The sequence below is a fragment of the Microplitis mediator genome, chromosome 2 (assembly GCF_029852145.1).
Source record: "Microplitis mediator isolate UGA2020A chromosome 2, iyMicMedi2.1, whole genome shotgun sequence".
Taxonomy (NCBI): Eukaryota; Metazoa; Arthropoda; class Insecta; order Hymenoptera; family Braconidae; genus Microplitis; species Microplitis mediator.
The window spans coordinates 10,928,584-10,947,551 of record NC_079970.1 but is presented as its reverse complement, the minus strand read 5'-3'; the positions used below and the strand labels follow the sequence as shown (position 1 = coordinate 10,947,551).

The following is an 18,968-nucleotide window of genomic DNA, read 5'->3' as shown; positions in this document are numbered from 1 at the left end:
TAGTAAAACCAGATAAAATCACGATTAAAGTTTAATTAAATTTTTAATTATGAATTTTACATAAATAAAATTATTTAGTTACAGCATTATCCATTTTTCCTCAACTAATTCTTGAATTTAGTTGCGAGCAGCATATTTCAAGCACGAGAGAACCTCGCCGTTTTCACCATTATACTTTATAGTTATATTGAGAAAAAGCATAACGCTGACATTCGTTTTAAGCAATTTTGTATTTTAATTTAAGTTTATCATTTGTTAGAAATCGCCAAAGTGATTCTCCCAGCCTTGGGAAAGAGCTCAAAAGTTTTCAACAGTCGATAACAAGTTAATGCCATCTCGGGAGGTTCTCCTTCGAAAAGTCGATATAAGAAATATCAAACAAAGTACAGTAAGAGAATAGAGAGATACTCCTGGAGTCTTTACTGATTGGATATTGTGACGGCTAGCTGTGTTTATTTTTGCTTTTTCGCTTTACTTAGGCTGTATTTTGATAAAATTTTAGGTTAGTTTATTAGTTAATCAACAACTTAAGTGGTTGTTAACTCACAGCTATCGAATTCGAATATTAAGTAAGATTAAAATAATCGAGTTAATTCTGGTCACGCGGTAATTAAGCATTTTGTTAATTTGATTGAGTACTTGTTTACGATTTTTAGTGCGAGTTTCCTTGATTTAAAACTTCAATCCAAACCGATTGATTCTAGTTGAATATTAATCGAATTATTTGATGGCATTATGGTTTTGTTTGTGATAATTTTTTAACATTTGGAAAATTGTTATTGGGGTGTCTAGCTATTAGAAATTATTATTGCAGCAATACTCAAGTGCAATTATTTCGTTTCACGAGTAAAGTGTATATGTTATATGTATGCTTTACGTTATCTGCATTTGTGGTTAATGATATTAATTGACTTAATCAATTTTTTGAGTTTACATCAAGTCTTCGCTTCATTTGTAACTCATCTGTCATATCGTAAATTTGTATTTTATTAAATGATATTTTTAACTTCTCGTTAAGAGAATTTGAAGTTAAAAAAATAAAGGTAAGTTATTGTTTTCAGTCCGATTTTCAAAAATCGATTTTTTAATAGATGTCAATGTTTTCAAGTCCGGGGGGCTGTTTTGACTATTTTCCGAGCAGTGTATGTGTGTGTGTATGCATGCATATGTGCTTGCGACTATATGTAATCCTTCTATAACTATTAAAATAATCAACCGATTTGAATGGTTTTTCCGGCAGTTAAAAGAACTTGTGAGCAGCCGATATTCCTGTGGATTTCAGATCATTAGATCGAATAGATGCTGAGATAATTAAAGCACACGAAAAAAACTTGTTTTTTAGAATATGTGAATTTTTCAAAAAATTCTTGGAAAATCCAAAAATGTACACCTCAAACACTCACGTAATATTTCGGGTAGCTAATTTACTTCCATTCATTAATGAATCACATATTTCTTTTCCATTTAAAAAAAAAGTTTTATCTGTTCAATTAATACGAAAGATTTTGGATAGTACGATACTGACAATTCATATTTACTTACCGAGAAAAATAGTTAAATAACTAATAACAAAAATAGAAAAAAAGCAACTAACCTAATTACATTAATTTTTTATTTTATTTCAATACTCTGCTACACGTCATCCATAGTTTTTGTCTCAGTTTAAACATTTTTTTCCACATAAGAAATAGCCGCTTTCAGTTTGCATCACCAGGTGTCTCATTGAAAGTGATCAAGTTTCAAAAGTAAAAAAAAAATGTCTGCAGTATGTGTTTGTTTACATATTAAACTATCAGTTTTAAAAATAATGATTTAATATAAAAGAACGAAAAGGAGTACAGAAGTGATTATTGAGAGGAACTATCTTTTCATGATTCTGAAGATAGTGAAAAAAATAAGTTGTTTTGTAAAATAGTTCTCGAGATATATTGTTCACAGAGAATTTATGAATCACAGACTGAAGGACAACCACGATATAATTTCTTTATCGAACTTTTTTTATAATAATGCGTGTTGTTGTTCAATTTAAGAAAAGCGTCAATCTTGTTCATTAATTTTTCCTTTTTCTATTAATGTACTTTCCATATCGTATTAGTGCGGTGAACAAAAATAAATACGGCTTAATGTGAGGAAAACGCGAGACTTAAAAAATTCGACAGTAGAGCCCAAGCTCTCCGCTTCGCGTTCAAGGTGTGCAATACGACTTGATTAATCAATTCGAAAATCAGTTAACGAATTCAACAAAATGCGTCGATTGCCGTAAGAACTATTACAATCGGTTGATTTGTTTAAGAGATATCGTTTATTAAAAATTAAAAAAATAATAATTCAGCGTATTTTCTTTGGATAACTCATAATTCAATGTACTGAAAGTTTCAAACATGATATCAGATCTCTATCATTACTGTAAATATTCATTACTGCATGATTCATACAATAGAGAATTCGTCTAAAAAATATTAAAAAATTGAGTGTCTCCTGAATTTTTCTTAGATATTTTATATTGCGACGTTTCAATCTAATTCAAAACTCATTTCATCAAAAATGATCCGAAGCAAGCATTCAAGAGTGGCTCTTCGCGCTCAAGATAAGTTATGTCTTGCCTAGGGCTACAAAAGCTTGAAAGTTTGATTATAATTAAAAAACATACAATTCTGAAATTATTGTATATGATTATTATTAAGTAAAGGCAAAGATTTCGACAGAACTAGATTTAAGTAACCAGGATAAAGAGTAAAAGCAGTTTTGGATTGAATTGCAACTTTGCAATATGAAGTATCAAAAAAAAAAAATCAGACGTACTCGAACAATTCTTCAAGTGTTAAGTAGATTTCTCATAAAAATCTAACTGAGGTATATTTTTTTAAACATTTCACCATAATGTCTCATTTGTATAAGCAGGTTCAAAAAATATCACTAGATTACAAGTTTATAGAGCTATGTTATATTGTAAAGCGTTGTCAGATAAATCGCGTCGATAACTTTCAATTTAAAAACAAATATATTAATAAATAAAATTTAGCTTTACACCTTAAAGCCAATTTGTTTGATCGATATCGATTACTCTCAAAAGATAAATTAAGCAAGTTTAAGAAAAATATATAATTATTATTTTACCGAGTTCCTAGACGTCGAGTTCTCAAACCAAGGAATACAGATCGAATTAATTTACCAAAACTTGCTGCATTCACAGGATCTAGTTTATTATCGGAACAGTGGCGTAAATAATGATTATAGAGCGTTGATCTTGGTAGAGAAACGCCGTCAGCTGTCTCATAGTTTTCCAATAACCATTGAACCTGTTGATTAGAAATTTAAATATGAATAAAAAATAATTGTTTTAAGAAACAAAATCAGATATGTAAAAATCATCAAACAATTTATGTTTATTCGGGTTATTTTAATACAACAAAATGTTCTCATAAATCACCACACCATTTTTGATTTTGTTGCGACTAGTCAAAATCGTTCTTTTACATGCTAAAAAATAATTTCTGATAAAATCCATTAGAAGTAAAAATTAATCTTGTCAGCATCATAAACTCTAACGTGTTAAACGATATATAAAAAAATTTTAGACTCGGTTTCATAGTTTTTAAATTATTGAATTTTAAAAGCATAGCTGTCATGCAACTAGCAACATTTGACCTCGATTTATATGATGTTATTAAAAAATATTATAAAAAATAAATGTAAACCTGAAAAACTCTATTTGATCATTGCAAAATTGAACAAAAAAAAACAAATTTTGTTAATTTGACTTAAAGGTATCGTGCATAAAAAGGACCATGCTATCATGAAGATAATAAAAATAGTTAGAATCAGGTTACTTTCTTTGTTTAATTTGTTGCAGGAGGGTTCGTGAAGCGCGTAGAACTACAAAAAAAGCCATTCGGCATCCGAAATAGAAGTAGATTTCTATATTTATATAATTTAATAAACGAAGTTTATTTTTTTTGACGCTTAAACAATTTGTGAATTTCAAATTCAGTTGAATTTAAGTATTGTTTTACAATCCCGGGAAAAAATGATCAGACCTGATCAGACATGAACAGGAATGAGTCTTCAGGCCTGATCAGACATGAAAAATGACTATGCCTGACCAGGCCTGATCAGGCATGTTCAGGTCTGATCCGGTATGTTCATGTCTGTTCATGCCCATCCGGGTAAAAAAATTATATATAAAAAATGGCCCTATATAATTATATATAATTATGTATAACTATATTCAATTATACATGTATATAATTATTGCTATAAAAATAAAAAAAATAAAAAATTCGGGCGTGTGCAGGTTTTGAACCGTGGACCTTGCGCTTGAAAGTGTAACTCACTACCCACTGACCTAAGAGATTTAGTTGAAAAGTAAGTTTCGTATGAACTTCAAGTAATAAAAATCTTATACGTGATAGATTCTTGGTCAACAAAATTTTAGATCTATGAGCAGACATGAACAGCCATGAACAGACATGAACATATATGACCAGGCATGAACAGGCATGGACAGGTATGATCAGGCCTGAGCGTATTTAACGCTTCAGACATGAACAGGCATGAACAGACATGACCAGGCATGGACAGGTATGATCAGGCATGAGCGTATTTAACGCTTCAGACATGAACAGGCATGGACAGGCATGGACAGGTATGATCAGGCATGAGCGTATTTAACTCTTCAGACATGACCAGGCATGAACAGGCATGGACAGGTATGAACAGGCATGATCAGACCTGACTGTATTTAACGCTTCAGACATGAACAGGCATGAACAGGCATGATCAGGCCTGAGTGTATTCAACGCTTCAGACATGAACAGACATGAACAGGCATGGACAGGTATTATCAGGCCTGATCATGTCTAATTTCAGGCCTAATCATACATGAACAGGCGTGATCAGGTCTAATTTCAGGCCTGATCATACATCAATAGGCATGGTCAGGTCTGATCATTTTTTCCCGGAAAGTAAACTTCCATCTTCATTTGGTATTACGAAATGAAGTTTAATAGAACAGCAATTACAAAAGGAACTCAAAAACTTCATTGTGTGATACAAATTGACAATGGAAGTTTACTTGTAAAACAATACTCAAATTCAACTGAATTTGAAATTCACAAATTGTTTAAGCGTCAAAAAAATTAAACTTCGTTTATTACTTTGGGGTTTAAATTCGGATCAATTTCATTTACTATCCTTTCCTGGGTATTTTTTGTTCCTTATTGGCTATCGTCCCAATAAGGCCACGTACCACTTCTCCCAGGTCATAAAGATAACTCATAAGTAGTTCTTAGTTGATTTTTAAAATTTATTTATTGAATGACTAGAAAAACTTCCAAAAATAGTATACTCCGAACGGCACAGTATTTAAAAAAAAATCATAACATCTAAATAGACCGATCTGAGAATGTTCATTGGTCAAATTAAGTCGAAAAACAATATTTAGGGAAAAAAACTTTTTTCGAATTAAGAAAAAAAATAGAACGAATTGTTTGTCCACGATCGGATTGGTCTCAAAATTTTCTAAATTCATCAAAATTTTTTTTAGAATTTTTTCAAAAAAATCGGATGGGGCATACATTTCCAAAAAACGTTTTTTTTGCTTCAAACTTAAAATAAAAAATGAAGGAATTGATTAAGAATAAAAACGTGTTTTTTTCTTGAAAGAACATTCAAAAACGAAGATTTTAGAAAAAAAAACGATCCGATTGGTGTACTTTTCGCGAAGTTATAACCGTTTCAAAAAAAAAACCTCGTATTTTGAAAAAAATCGGTATCTCGGAAACAAGTAGTCAAAAAAATTTGAAAAAATTCATGAGAGCGTTTTTTATCAGCCTCCAAAACATATAAATTTTTCAAGAATATCGGAGGGGGTGACCTCAAAAAGTGGCCGATTTGGTATGGAATGCCCCATATATAGGTCATTCCATCAAATAAAGTTATTTTTACGGGGCGACCTACGCAGATTTGGTTCAACCTTGTGGAGGTGTTCTGTGTATTAAAAAAAAAAATTCTCTGAAAATTTGAGAAAACCATAACAGTTATTCGTTGGAAAAATTATCAGCTTTTCAATAAAAATACTCATTTTTTATTTTAAGTTACAGAAGACCTTTTAAAATTCGATTAAAGAAGAAAAAACGATTTATATGACTGTGCGGCGTTTGATACATCTATTTTAATATTATTTTCTGAAAGCTGGGACTTTTTCCCACAAAATATGTAATTTTTACGGTGTGCATATTTTTTGTTTGAACAAAATTAAATAAAATATTAACTCTCTACGATTAAAAAACTTTAATTAGCTTTAAAAAGCGTCAGCAAGATGACGAGCAAGGTGGTGAGCGATACCGTCAGCAAAATTATGCCATGACCGTTAGCTGGACGACAAGCGAGACCATCAGGAAGATTACCGTGCTACACCAAAAGTATCTGAAATTTTATAAAAGAAATTTTGCCTCCTATTTATTCACGATTGAATTGATGTCACACTGTTGAAAATCGGGATCGAATTCGAAGTGATCACGGATTTCATTTGAATCCGTATTTACTCCGTCATTTGGAGTTCAGAGTTTTAGAAAAAAAATCACTCCGCATACGGTGTGAATAGGTACTTGGAATTTTCTGCGGAGTCATTTCGAAGTGGATTTTATTCAAATCAGAATTTTCTCTAATTCGGAGTTTTAATATTAAAATAAACTCACTTTCGGAGTAAATTCCACTCCGAAGAGGATTTAATTCGCGTTAACTCCGCAAATTTTTCATAATCGCAAGTATTTTGCAAAATCTCATTCAATAATTTGATTTGTTCGAAATCGCAATAGGTTACATGAATTCCACGTGTTTTGCTGTCAACCTCTTTAATATTTGACATTTGAGTTATTATTGATTTCGATCTTGTTTTTGTTCTCTTTTTTACGTTTAATTGTTAGCACCAACTTCCAGGCCCTGGGAATTAGTAATTTGAACTTTGATTTTCGTGTTTTGTTTAATAGTGATTTCAGACTATTGATGTTATCTGCTTTAATGACAGTTCTGACTTTGTAATCAAGTTTGATAAAAATTTGTGTAAATAATAAATAGTATTTATGGTTTCTGTTTAATTATAAATTGCAAATCATAAGTTACGCGTACACTAATGGTTGATCACACCATTGATCTTAAATTAACTTGATTCTAACTGGCTGCTGACACTGAAACTAATTTTCAATGCAGGTCATCATGAAAAAAATAGTGTGAACCACGACTTCACGTTGCAGTTATTGTCAAATTTTGCCTACGGCTCGGGCAGCCTACTTCACTCTCGTCTGATATAGTTTTGTTTCATCTCTTGTTACACAATAAACTATTAGAGTTTGATAAAACTATAAAATCACTGACTTGTATTTAAATAATTATTGATTTTATTCAAACAAAAAATATGCACATCGTGAAAATTACATATTTTGTGGGAAAAAGTCTCAGCTTTCAGAAAAAAATATCAAAATCGGTGTATCAAGCGCCGCACAGTCATAAAAATCGTTTTTTCTTCTTTAATCGAATTTTAAAGTCTTCTGTAACGTAAAATAAAAAATGGATATTTTTATTGGAAAGCTGAGAATTTTTCATACAAAAAACTGTTATGTGCTCATTTTTTTAAAAAAGTTTTTTCGCAGGGTCTACCGATAGCCAGATTTTTTTGTTTGATACAAGCAGTCCATGAAAAATTTATCCTACCGATGAATATCCTACCGTTTCTGTCCTTGCTGCTATCAACTGCACTGACGTAATCGTGTATGAATAAATAGTAAATTTATCAAGATAGGAAATTTTATTCTATCATAAATTTTATAAAATTTGATATAATTTTGAATTAACTAATCGTTTCATAAAAAACTATACAACATATAATTAATAATATAAGAACGAAATTATAGATCGCAAAAAAAGTAATTATTTTATTAAAATTTATAAAAGTTCGTGAAAGTTATAAAACCACTATAAATTTTGTACAGTAAAAAAGTATGAAATTTTACGAAGTTTTATCAAATTTTATAGAATTTCGAACATTTTCACAAGCATTTTAAAAATACTGAAAAAACATGAGCACTGAATATAATTTTGTTTTTCAAAAATTTAAGTATTGAAAGGTGTTTTTTTCGAAATTACAGTTAATAATTTCGTAAGAAATTTTATTCTGTCCAAAAATTTGTTCACATCTAATGTTTTTACGGTCTCGTCATAATGCCAAAAAAAGATGCACTCAAAACTTGAGGAAAAAAAACGTGAGCGTCATTTGTTATTAACAACAAACAAAAACAAGTAACAACATATGATTGTATTTTCGAAGTTATTCATCAAGGCCTTATTTCAAAGAGCAATTAATGTAGGAACTTTGTTAGTTTTCTTTAACTTTCTGTTGAGAAAATTTGAAAAGTTTTCGTTTTTACCCCGATACTGAAAATTCGTGTTTTCATCAGATGTTGATGTTTTCAGGTTCTAGAAAGCTATCCTGATCATTTTCAGAATGATGGCCAAGTTTCTATATTTATGTAGGTGTGTGTGGTGGGTAGTCGTGAGTGTGTGTGTGTGTGTGTGTGGTGGGTAGTCGTGAGTGTTTGTGTGTGTAGATGTCAACCTCTCTTATTTTTGTAATAAACGAACCGATCGAGATAGTTCTCGCGGGATTTGAAAGAGTTCTTCTAAATTTGGAGTTTTGTGTAAATTTAAGATCATTTAGTCAAATAGATTCTGAGATATTCAAGAAATACGAAAAAAAAAATTCTTTTTTTATTTTTCTAGAATATTTTGAAAACTGTTTGATCAATCAATTCCAAACTCTAATCAGCTCTAGAACTCGATGAAAGCTTTCGATTGCTTCCGCTCGAGAGATATCGTTGACAGAAAATTAGAAAATAATTGCTTTTTTTGTTTTTCTCAAATATTTTTGAAACTCCTTGTTATTAAAAAATATTATTTACTGAAAAAAAAAAAATTGTAAAAAAAAAAATTAAAAATCTTTCGAAGTATTGACGATATCATGAGGCAAAGCTTTGTTGGTGGAGTAAGTAATTGCCTAGGTAATCGAAATGAATCAATTCATGTTGACCTTCGGAAAAGTACCGGAAATGTCTTGCGACTTCATAGACCACAAGTAACTTGCGGTCGTAGATTAATAATTTTTTGATTGATGGCTGTAATTTTTAGCTAAAAAGCTCGCTGGCTGGCAATCTTTAAATGCGCCCTGCTGAAGAACAGCACTGATTCCTATTTCTGATGCAGCAGTAAAAACAGCGCAACCCACGTCGATTTGAAATCCACTACTCGATTTGCACTAAAGGTTCCTTGTATTAATACTGATGCTGGATAACGGTGATAAATGCTCCGAAATACACCAGTAGTGATAAAAGATAAAAAAATGAACAAGGATAAGAAAAATATGAAACACTACACAAAATGAATTCACAAAAAATTTATGTTGTAGTAATTGTGCATTATAATCGCAGTCTCACCGAGTAATCGGCAATACGACAAAAATTAATGGTTAAATGACGCGAGTTCTCACAAGACTTTTTAATGCTTAACAACACGTATTCGACGCTTCCCTTAAGAAGAGATTACGTTTGTCCCCACTTCGGCGTCGAACTATAGGATAAGAATGGAGTAATTACTGCCTAAATCGTTAAATACTAGATAGGGTGAAACGGTGTTTATGTGAATGAGAAAAATATAAAAATGGTTATATTTACGATCAAGTGAGTATTTACGGTGAATGAGTTTGAAAATAAAAGATGAAAAAGTAAATTTAAGAATGAGAAGGGTTTTATCTAAGTATACGTTAGCTGAGACCCTTAAGATAGGTGTGGCTATCTTATACCCTACCTAAGACACCGTGTTGGATAGGACATGTTAGAAACAACGAGTCACTGCAAAAGGCACAAGTAACACAATTTTGAAAATGCTACCGTCCGATGGACAGTATCTCAATAGATATATTGAACGGAAAATGGCAAAGGCCCGGATAGCTCAACAAGTAGAGCACTTGGTGCCAACCGACATAGTCTGCGTTCAACTCCCAATCCAGACTATCCATATTTTACTCGATTTATCTACATATTTTTGATTGAGGTGGTTCTTTCCTTATTCTTTCCAGATCGCTCCTATCTTAATCCTGCTCTCTTAATAATAACTTATAAATTTTATTTCGTTAACGACATTATTGAATCGAATAGATCCTATCAATGTGAGCAACGATGAATTTTCTTAGTTAGTTGATTTTGTTTTATATCAACTCATGTTCAAAAGTAAGTCATTAACATCGCGCGGACCATGGAGAGAAACATTAACTCATAAACTTTGTGCGGACCATTGCACCTCAAAGCATTGCGGCGACAACTCTACCCCCTCCAGTCCCAAGCTGGGCTTCTTATTGGACTGCAATAACTCGACCCCCTCTACTCTCAATTCAGCCACCTCGTTGGAGCGCAGTAACCGAATATTTCCACTACATGCTGAACATTCTAGAAGCCGGCTCTCGGGTATAAGAGGAAGGAAGCTGAAAGTGGCAGCGTATTCATTCATGACCAGTTAATTGGTAAAGAATACTCTTCAGATAGCGAGCAAGGCTATCAGCGATTACTAACGAACAAATGTTCAAGCGAGCAAGGCTTGAATATTTTCCAGATACTTCTCATACACCAACTTTCTCATACCAAACCGGTTTTTTTCAAGGCCACCAAACAATTCTAACGTACGAATTCGCTTCAATCAAGTTACTAAATAACCGGCAAACTACTCGTCGAATAACTTATAAGCTAATTTTCAGCAGATCTATTAGTTTGAACGATCGATTATTGTGATATCGATCAATTTAATTATGTTTGTTTCATATACAATAGTTTATTTTCATTATTTTTGATTTGTTATTTTGATCGTAATCTGAAGTGCCTGACCTTGCCCTGATCCACCATCTTAGATTACAAAATACAAGATTTGTTTATTGATGTTTATTACATCTGGCACCCATCTTAAAGATAATTTGAACAAAGTAAGCCACATAGTAGTTTTGTGCTGCAATCAGTCAGCTACTGATCTATAGGCAACTTGAAATCCGGTTACTACATTCACATAAATACAACAACATATATACGTATGTTGGCGGGAAAGTTAAACTGATTTTAAAACATTTGTATGTCTGGAAAAGCAATGCTTCCTTTTTATTGGATAGAAGCGTGGTTGAGTTAGTCAGATATTGACAACTTAACAGAGTACATCTTGTATATCAATAAACATTCTATTCTTTGTCTTTCTTTTACCGTTGTAAATTGTGGTGTTATTATTTCTAGTTTAAATGTGTTATTATTTCGATTTTCTGTGTTATTATTCCAGGTTTAAGTGTGTTACTATTTTGATATAAGCTGTAACGAAATAAAATTTATTTATCATCAAGGATAATCGTGATTTTCCGCGCCGGTCAGTTACCCGAGCCGTAACCCCAAATGAGTACCAGTATCAGTTTTTCGACTTATCGCGGGGCGTGATAATTGAAAAAGTTCGAACGTCAGTCTCAATTTTAACTAAGTGGGAAAGCCATTTTCCGATAATTGCCGAAAATGCTCTAGTTAAAGATATAGAATCTTAAGACGGTGACTGAAAAAAGGAGCCAACAAGTTAGACAGACGCACATCTGGTCGTTAATTTTACCTAGAAAGCAGGAAACAAAGTGAAGACCAAGATAATTCTTGAAGACACCGAGCGTATTTTTCAGTACAAACGTGTGAAATTGAGTGTTAACGAATCAGTGTCTCCAGTGAAATAAAATCTCGGCAGGAAAGTCAGAATTTATAATAAACAAATAAATTAATAATTTATCACGTGTTTATTCAATGAAATTCTCGGCAACAAAGCCAGAATTTATTATAAATAAATATTTTACGGCAAGAATTTACTAATTACGTAATTCCCATTAGTATTTGGTAAAAAAATAACTCTTGGTAAGGAAGCCAAAATTAATTGTGAAATTAAAATAAATTAATCATTTCGAATAATAATCCTTGGCAAGGAAGCCAGAGTTAGCTATTAAATTAAATTATTATAATAAGGATTTAACTATAATTGAAAATTAATAAACATAATTATTACAATAAATTGTGGAGTAAATAGATGAGAAATCTGAGTTTGGATAAAAAATGTAACGAGGTTTCAAAAGAAACCTCATTATAAGGCAATTATAACCGGTATCTGTCGGTATTTTACTTGATGTAACCTAAGAATAACCGTTATTATCAATTAGTAAAACTGTAGTAAATTATGGACATTTTTGGTTGAGAACTTCGACTGATCCTGCTTCACGAACTTTGATTAGACCAACAAGCAACTAGTGCAGTGCACAATATATATATGCAACGATTCAGAAGACAAGGATGGGAATTATGATCTGTCCGATGAATCTCATCGAGAACTATTGCCTACAATGAATGTGGGAGAGTTAAAAAGGCTCTTAGAAATGGATCGCAAATTCACTTCCCGTCCAGCAATAGAAAAACAACTCGAAGCTTGAGGAAAGTCATGAAAATATTCAATTTGGTTACTACATAAGCTGATACCACTTTCATGGAGCTACTTAGTCACCATCGTACTAATGAGTACGGCAAATTAACCCAGTTAAATCTATGATTTTCTTTGAAATAGTAAAGTACTATTGCAAGTGCATAGGTTTATATATTTTATATGTCCACGCACACAAAACCCTTGAAAAAAAGGCACCGTACTATTTCAAGCGCATAGGTTTCTATAATTTACATTTCCACGCACACAAAACCTGAGCAAAAATGGAAATCGCATTATTTTTTATCGATATTTAATCTTGATGATATTTTGACATCAGATATTTTATCGCGGATATTAACGCAGGTAACCCCTAAGAATATGCCCTTTGCGACACTGAAAATATGACGAGACCACATAGAGAAAAGTTCCAGGACCCACTATTTGAGCGCATATGCAGTGAGAAGTGTTCAGTTGAAAAATTTGAATCGTTTCGTACATTGGATTCGTTAAGCAAATAGCCGCAATTGACCTTTTCCCAGTTGTAGCGGCGAGCTGCACATCACTGCCAAAATCGCGTGTATTGAAACCTTTGTCAACTTTGTCGCTGCTGCGTACAGCTCTTGCAGAAAAAGGAAATCAATACGTGGCTTCTCCTACAAGGCACCTGTCCCTAGTTTTCCGGCCCTATCGTTTCGCAAGTTTATCTGCAGGACTCGATGGCCATCCATGCTAATACTTGTTTCGGCCAGACAAAAAATTAATTCATGTAATGAGGCCGAAGTCCATTTGACAGAAGGACGTTTTCTTGCCTATTTCAGACACACACGCGCTGCGAATATCATGCCTTTTCTACTAAAATGTCACCCAAGCAAAATATTGAGTATAGACCGATTATTGGCATTACCCTAGGATCAATGATGAGATTGAAGATTCTTTAGCGTGTGGGTGCCGAACAAACAGCCATCACGAGTCTATATCTCTTTTGGGTCAAACACTACTACCATCTCGGGAAATAAAGAGACTTGGGTCGAAGAGGGCTTGGAAAGGTCCCCCGTGGTACCAATTCCCTGTATTGGTCGACATGTTGACATAGATTCGTGATGAGATGCAACCTCACCTCAATACCCTAAAAAGGGTTTCTTCCACTTATAATCACAAAGACTTCAGACATGACATTAGACATATCTACCTTCATCCATCACCTAATGATCTCTAATCTACGAGCTTTTTCGGGCGCCATAATTTTTTAAGACAAATCACGGCGGGGTACGGTCCACTCAAGAGGCCAGGCTTAACAAGGGTAACTCTTCTATTATAAACTGACTGATGATTACATTGAATGTCTAGTTTATAAATATACGCCTATAAAAACACGTCTTAAAAACCCGCCATCTTTGTACACGAAATTATTTCATATCTGAATATACTAAGCCAAGTTTTTTTCAACTGTAGAAGCACCGTCGTTGTCTATCACCTGCCATCAACGCGAATGCAGAAATAGAATGCCTTCTTTGTGGAAGTTTTTAGGCTTTGGATTAAAGAAAGTCGGAAGACTACTTGTACGGCAATCTTCATTTATAAATATTTTATCTTCCAATTAATGAAGTAGAGAAGGAAATAGGTGGTAATCTAATGGCATAATAACTGGAAAGCACGGCGGATAGGAAAGGACAGCCCAGCCAAATGGAAATATTTTTTCATGAAAGCTCTTGCTGAGCAGACACTACTATCGAGTAAAAGTAAAAAGTTAACTTTATTTTGATTTTTCAGAAATCTCGCTGCTATCCAATTGCTTACAGTAAATGTTTTCGGTGATGGCCGTGTTCGTTGGCAGGTGCTCTCAGTAAATAATTCCGTTTATATTCAACGACACACTTGAAAAAACTTTTTAATTCATGTCAGGTATTTGTGGCAGTGTACTCGTTTCTCCAGTTCCAAGCATTTAGCGTGTACGCGACTAATTGACGTAAATAACCCACTTCTCATTTACTCCAATGACACGCCGTAGTCATTCATTAATAGGACGGTAACTAAGTAGTTTCTTGCATGCGTTGGCTCTCTTTCGAAATTGATGCAGAATTAGCTCATGTAGCAACCAAACAATATTTCCATAACTTTTCTAAAGCGTAGAGTTGTGTTTCTATTGCAGTATTAGAGTACTGAAGTTTATTGCTGTTGTCACTTTAGGAGAAGGTTTATATTTCATAGTCTTGTAAAAATGAATAATAAAAAATAAAACTAGTAAAATCGAGATCGTTGTTTTTTCACCACAATAAAACACATTGTTAATTATAAGCGCAGTTAATCTATCATAAGGATACAAAAAATAAAAACCGAAAAAAATCTGAAAAATAGTTGATATAGCAGATCAGGTCTTGAAATATTAACAGCCTTAGATTTAAAAGATTTAATACATTTTTGATGTTTTCAAACTCAAAAACTGATATTTGCGTAGGTTGAAACGAAAAGATGTAAACATTTTGAATCACGAAATATATAGGCTACTTTTCGAAGATTTTTTCAAGATTATTGAGAGATAGTTGGAAACAGTAGTTAATAAATTCAACCGAATCGAACTAATAAGCTATAAAATACGTGCATAAAAAACGATGAAAACCCGGTATTCTTCAATTTTCAGTTGTCACTGATTTCTCTCCAACTGATAAACCGATTAAAAAAATTTTCAAAAAAATCAATTTTCTTGAAAAAAAAAATTTCTATTCGTGTCTTATAGACGATGTTTTAAAGTTCTTAAAACCCTACTTCGGTTCCCGGTACGACCGATATATCCCGAGTTATTAATTGTCTCCGTGCCAAATCTTCGTAGAAACTTTTTGAGGGTGGCAAATTAAAGGACATGAAATTGCCTAAAAGAGTCATAAGGTGAGATTATCAACAAAAATTGTGTGAAGCCCATGGACCTTTTTAAAGATTAGTAAAAATTGGTAAATTTTTTTTGCGGTGGTTATCTTAGGATTACTCTGGAACCGTACATGGTAAAAAATTTTGAAGGCCAGATCTGAAAACTAGAAACTTGAACTACAATTTGCTTTTTTTTCCTTCACTGTAAGACCATTTTTCTCTGAGTTACAGCATATTGAATATCGTTAAAAAATTTACAATTTTTTTTATGTCTCTTAATTTCTGTTAGTAGTGGAGAAAACCTGACTTTGTTCGGGCTCAAAGAGCTTGAACATATACTGGCAATAATTTTCGAGCTCCTTGACCTCGAAAACAGCGGAAAGTTTTGGGCTTGCTCGCAGGATCAACCAGATTCCAGATTTTTTTGTTCGAAACTTCCAATGCTTACAGTAGGAAGTTAGAAAAAAAATATCATTTGCATTCAAATTATTCATATTATAAAGGAACCGTCAAAACATATACTAATATAATCATGAATAATCAAAAATGAAATTGAATCAATCTTCATTTTTTATTAACAACTATTTTAAATGTAAATAAAATGGTTTATGGATTTTCTTGAATCAATGATAAGAGTCAATTCAAGTAGTCTCAGAACCATTGGAATGTTGAAAAAAAAAAAATTATCGTTTCGAAGTGTATCCAAACATGTAAAAAAACGATTCATCTCAGCAACAGTAAAATCAACACTGGTACAACAACAACTTAAAACAATTTTATATGGGATGCCTAAATTAGCAGTAGGAAATTAATTTTTCGAGGTTTTATATTGTTCTGGACATATACACTAATCGAAAACTGTGACAAATAGTACATCACAACTATTAAATAATGAACTTATGCAAAATTATGACAAAGAAGCTACAGCAATATTAAATAAGCTTAAAATTACAACAAAGAAAATCATGCATATGTATTAAACAGTAGCCTTAATTAAAGGTGTGACACAAATGAAGAGTTGTTCTGTGGCTTACAGTGGCCTGAGAAACTCTAGTGGCATGCGTCATATTTGCTACAGAGTTGGCTTCTTCTACGCTGATAGTAGCACTTCCCGCATTACCGCTGATCAAGTATGCCCCTCCACCCCCGCTAACAACAGCTTCCTATCAAAAACCCATTGCCATTCATTTGTTAATAATGCAAATCAACAATACTTGTAATAACGTTTTATCATTAAACTTATTCCTCTCCTTATTATGACACAATTACATTATAGCAAATATTTTTCTATAATTCCAATTTAAGTTATCCATTTACTAATCGTCTCTCATTCATTAACGGGTATTCTCACATTTAGAAATCGAAAAATCATTTTTTTCCTTCATTATAACATTGCCAACGCTTTATACAAAATTAGTGCTAAAGTTATTTGCAATGTTGAAAGTTTTATAAGAAATTATGACAGTAGAGCAAACCAGTCTAAATGCTTTGATTCGAAACAAAATAATTGTATTAAAATGAATTTATTGATTTATATATATATATATATATATATATATATATATATTCTTGAAAATGTAAAACTTATTTATTCTCATGACGAATTAATCATGCTATTATTAAACTAGAGCTGAAAAAATTAATAAACAAACTCAATGCTTTCGGCGGAATTAGATAATCGATTTTTTTTTTCAGATGAATGTTTCGTTACTACTTGCATTTTACAAAGTGATTAAAAAAATTACGGGTAAAAAACATCTTAAATAAGTAACTAGCTTATCTTTCTGTAAAAAGCATTTTGTTACCCTCAGTCGATGATAAATAAATAAAAAAAATTAAAAAATATCATACGAAATGATCACGTGAAATATATATTTTGTCCGGAATATTTTGTCGCGGTTATTTTGTCCGCGGATATGTAGTCGTGGCACCATATTTGTAAATTATGATAATTATCCATGAAAATTCTTATTGTTGATATTTATTATCGTACTTCACGCTTTCGAAATTGTCAAAACTATATTATCGAAAGTATCAAAATTATACACTGTGAAGTCATGTAAAACTATAAGATGCAATAGCTTTTCGTCAATATATTTTATAATAGATTAATTTTCATTAGTTACGTTTTTTAATTTTGATATTATTTTCTATGCAAATCATTTAACAAATTCACAAAATTTTGATCACTCGCGCTATTTTATTACTTGATTCACATACGCTATTTTCACACATCATGCCTTTCAGTTCAACAAGAAGTGATTATTGGTTATAAATTAGTTGATATAATTGTTTTAATAATAACATTAAGTCGAATCGAACAATAATTATCGTTGTTGAATATTCATAGTAATCATAGAGTTATACCATTTGGAAGTTTTACTGCGATTTCCAAACTAGTGCTAGTTTTATGCATTGATTGATCCTTAGTATTAATTTGATATTTCCTACAGTGTTCTCAATGCAGTCATTAAATTATTGATTATAGTTTATATCGCAAAATAAAAAATAAACTCAGTGTGAGCAGAAATAAAGGGATTTCTATTATTGTAATTACCACTGTGATTATATTTCGTTTCATCATGCTGCATCAACTCCTATTATTCCTAAAGCAGTTTTTTCTTCTTTAATTAGAAAAAAAACTTTAAACTTAAAAAATTGATCAAAATATTGTAAAAATAAAAAAAATGATCTTCCAAGTTTTTTTTCAGCTTCAGCAATAGAAGAACTATTCCAATAATTGCTTTATAATGAAAAATATTAAAGTCATTTGACGAAATAAGTTACAAGATTTTTTTAACTTCCTGCTAAGAAAATTGAAGAAAAACTCAACATTTCGGGAAGTTATTGTTTTCATCCGAATTTTCAAAAATAGAAATTTTATCAGAATTCGACGTTTTGAGGTCCTAGGAAGCTATTCTGACTATTTTCAGAATTGTATACGAGTGTCTGTATGTATGTTCGTGTGTGTGCTTGTATGTGTATCTATGCATGTATGTAAACTCTTTATAACTTTTTTACCAAACAATCAATTCGAATGGTATCGCTGGCAATCGGAAGAGCTTGCTAGCCATTAACTTTCCGGTAAAGTTGTCATCAATCGGTCGAATAGACTTGAAGATATATGAAATAAACGAGAAAAAAATTCTTTTTCAGTTTCTTAAAAATTTATGAAAGCGACTCACTCGATCGATTTCAAAATCTAATCAGCTCTAAAACTCAATGAATCGCGTCGAATTCTGCAACAGCCGTCTCGATTGAATAATTCGTTCGAAAGATATAGCGGGAGAATTAAATGGTAGAGAACGGTCTTTTGCGAATATCTTGAAAACAACCAAACCAAACAATTCCAAAATCTAATCAGCTATAGAATTTAATAAAACTCGTCGATCGCTACGTAGAACATCAAAATCGGTTGATTAGTTCAAAAGATATCGACGACAAAAAATTTAAAAACTAACATTTTATGTCATTTTTCTCGGATAAATCATAATATAATGTACTAACATGTGTTTACAATAATATCAACTCTTCGTCTTTATGGTCTCTTTCGATCGCGTAATAATAAAATGCAATTTATTCAT

General features: G+C 32.0%; 1 protein-coding gene across 3 annotated transcripts in view; it reads right to left on the bottom strand.

Moving 5' to 3' along the window:
* The window catches only part of LOC130678771 (DNA-binding protein RFX2), a 115,527-nt gene that overhangs the window by 11,136 nt on the left and 85,423 nt on the right, over window positions 1–18,968 (bottom strand). For 2 of the 3 annotated variants that reach the window (XM_057486229.1, XM_057486228.1), the window contains exons 7-8: window positions 16,419–16,547; window positions 3,118–3,299 (exon numbers count right to left, since the gene is read on the bottom strand). In XM_057486229.1, coding sequence (XP_057342212.1) covers window positions 3,118–3,299; window positions 16,419–16,547 — 311 coding nt within the window. The remainder of the gene's footprint in view (window positions 1–3,117; window positions 3,300–16,418; window positions 16,548–18,968) is intronic. The other variant, XM_057486230.1, reaches the window with a different exon arrangement.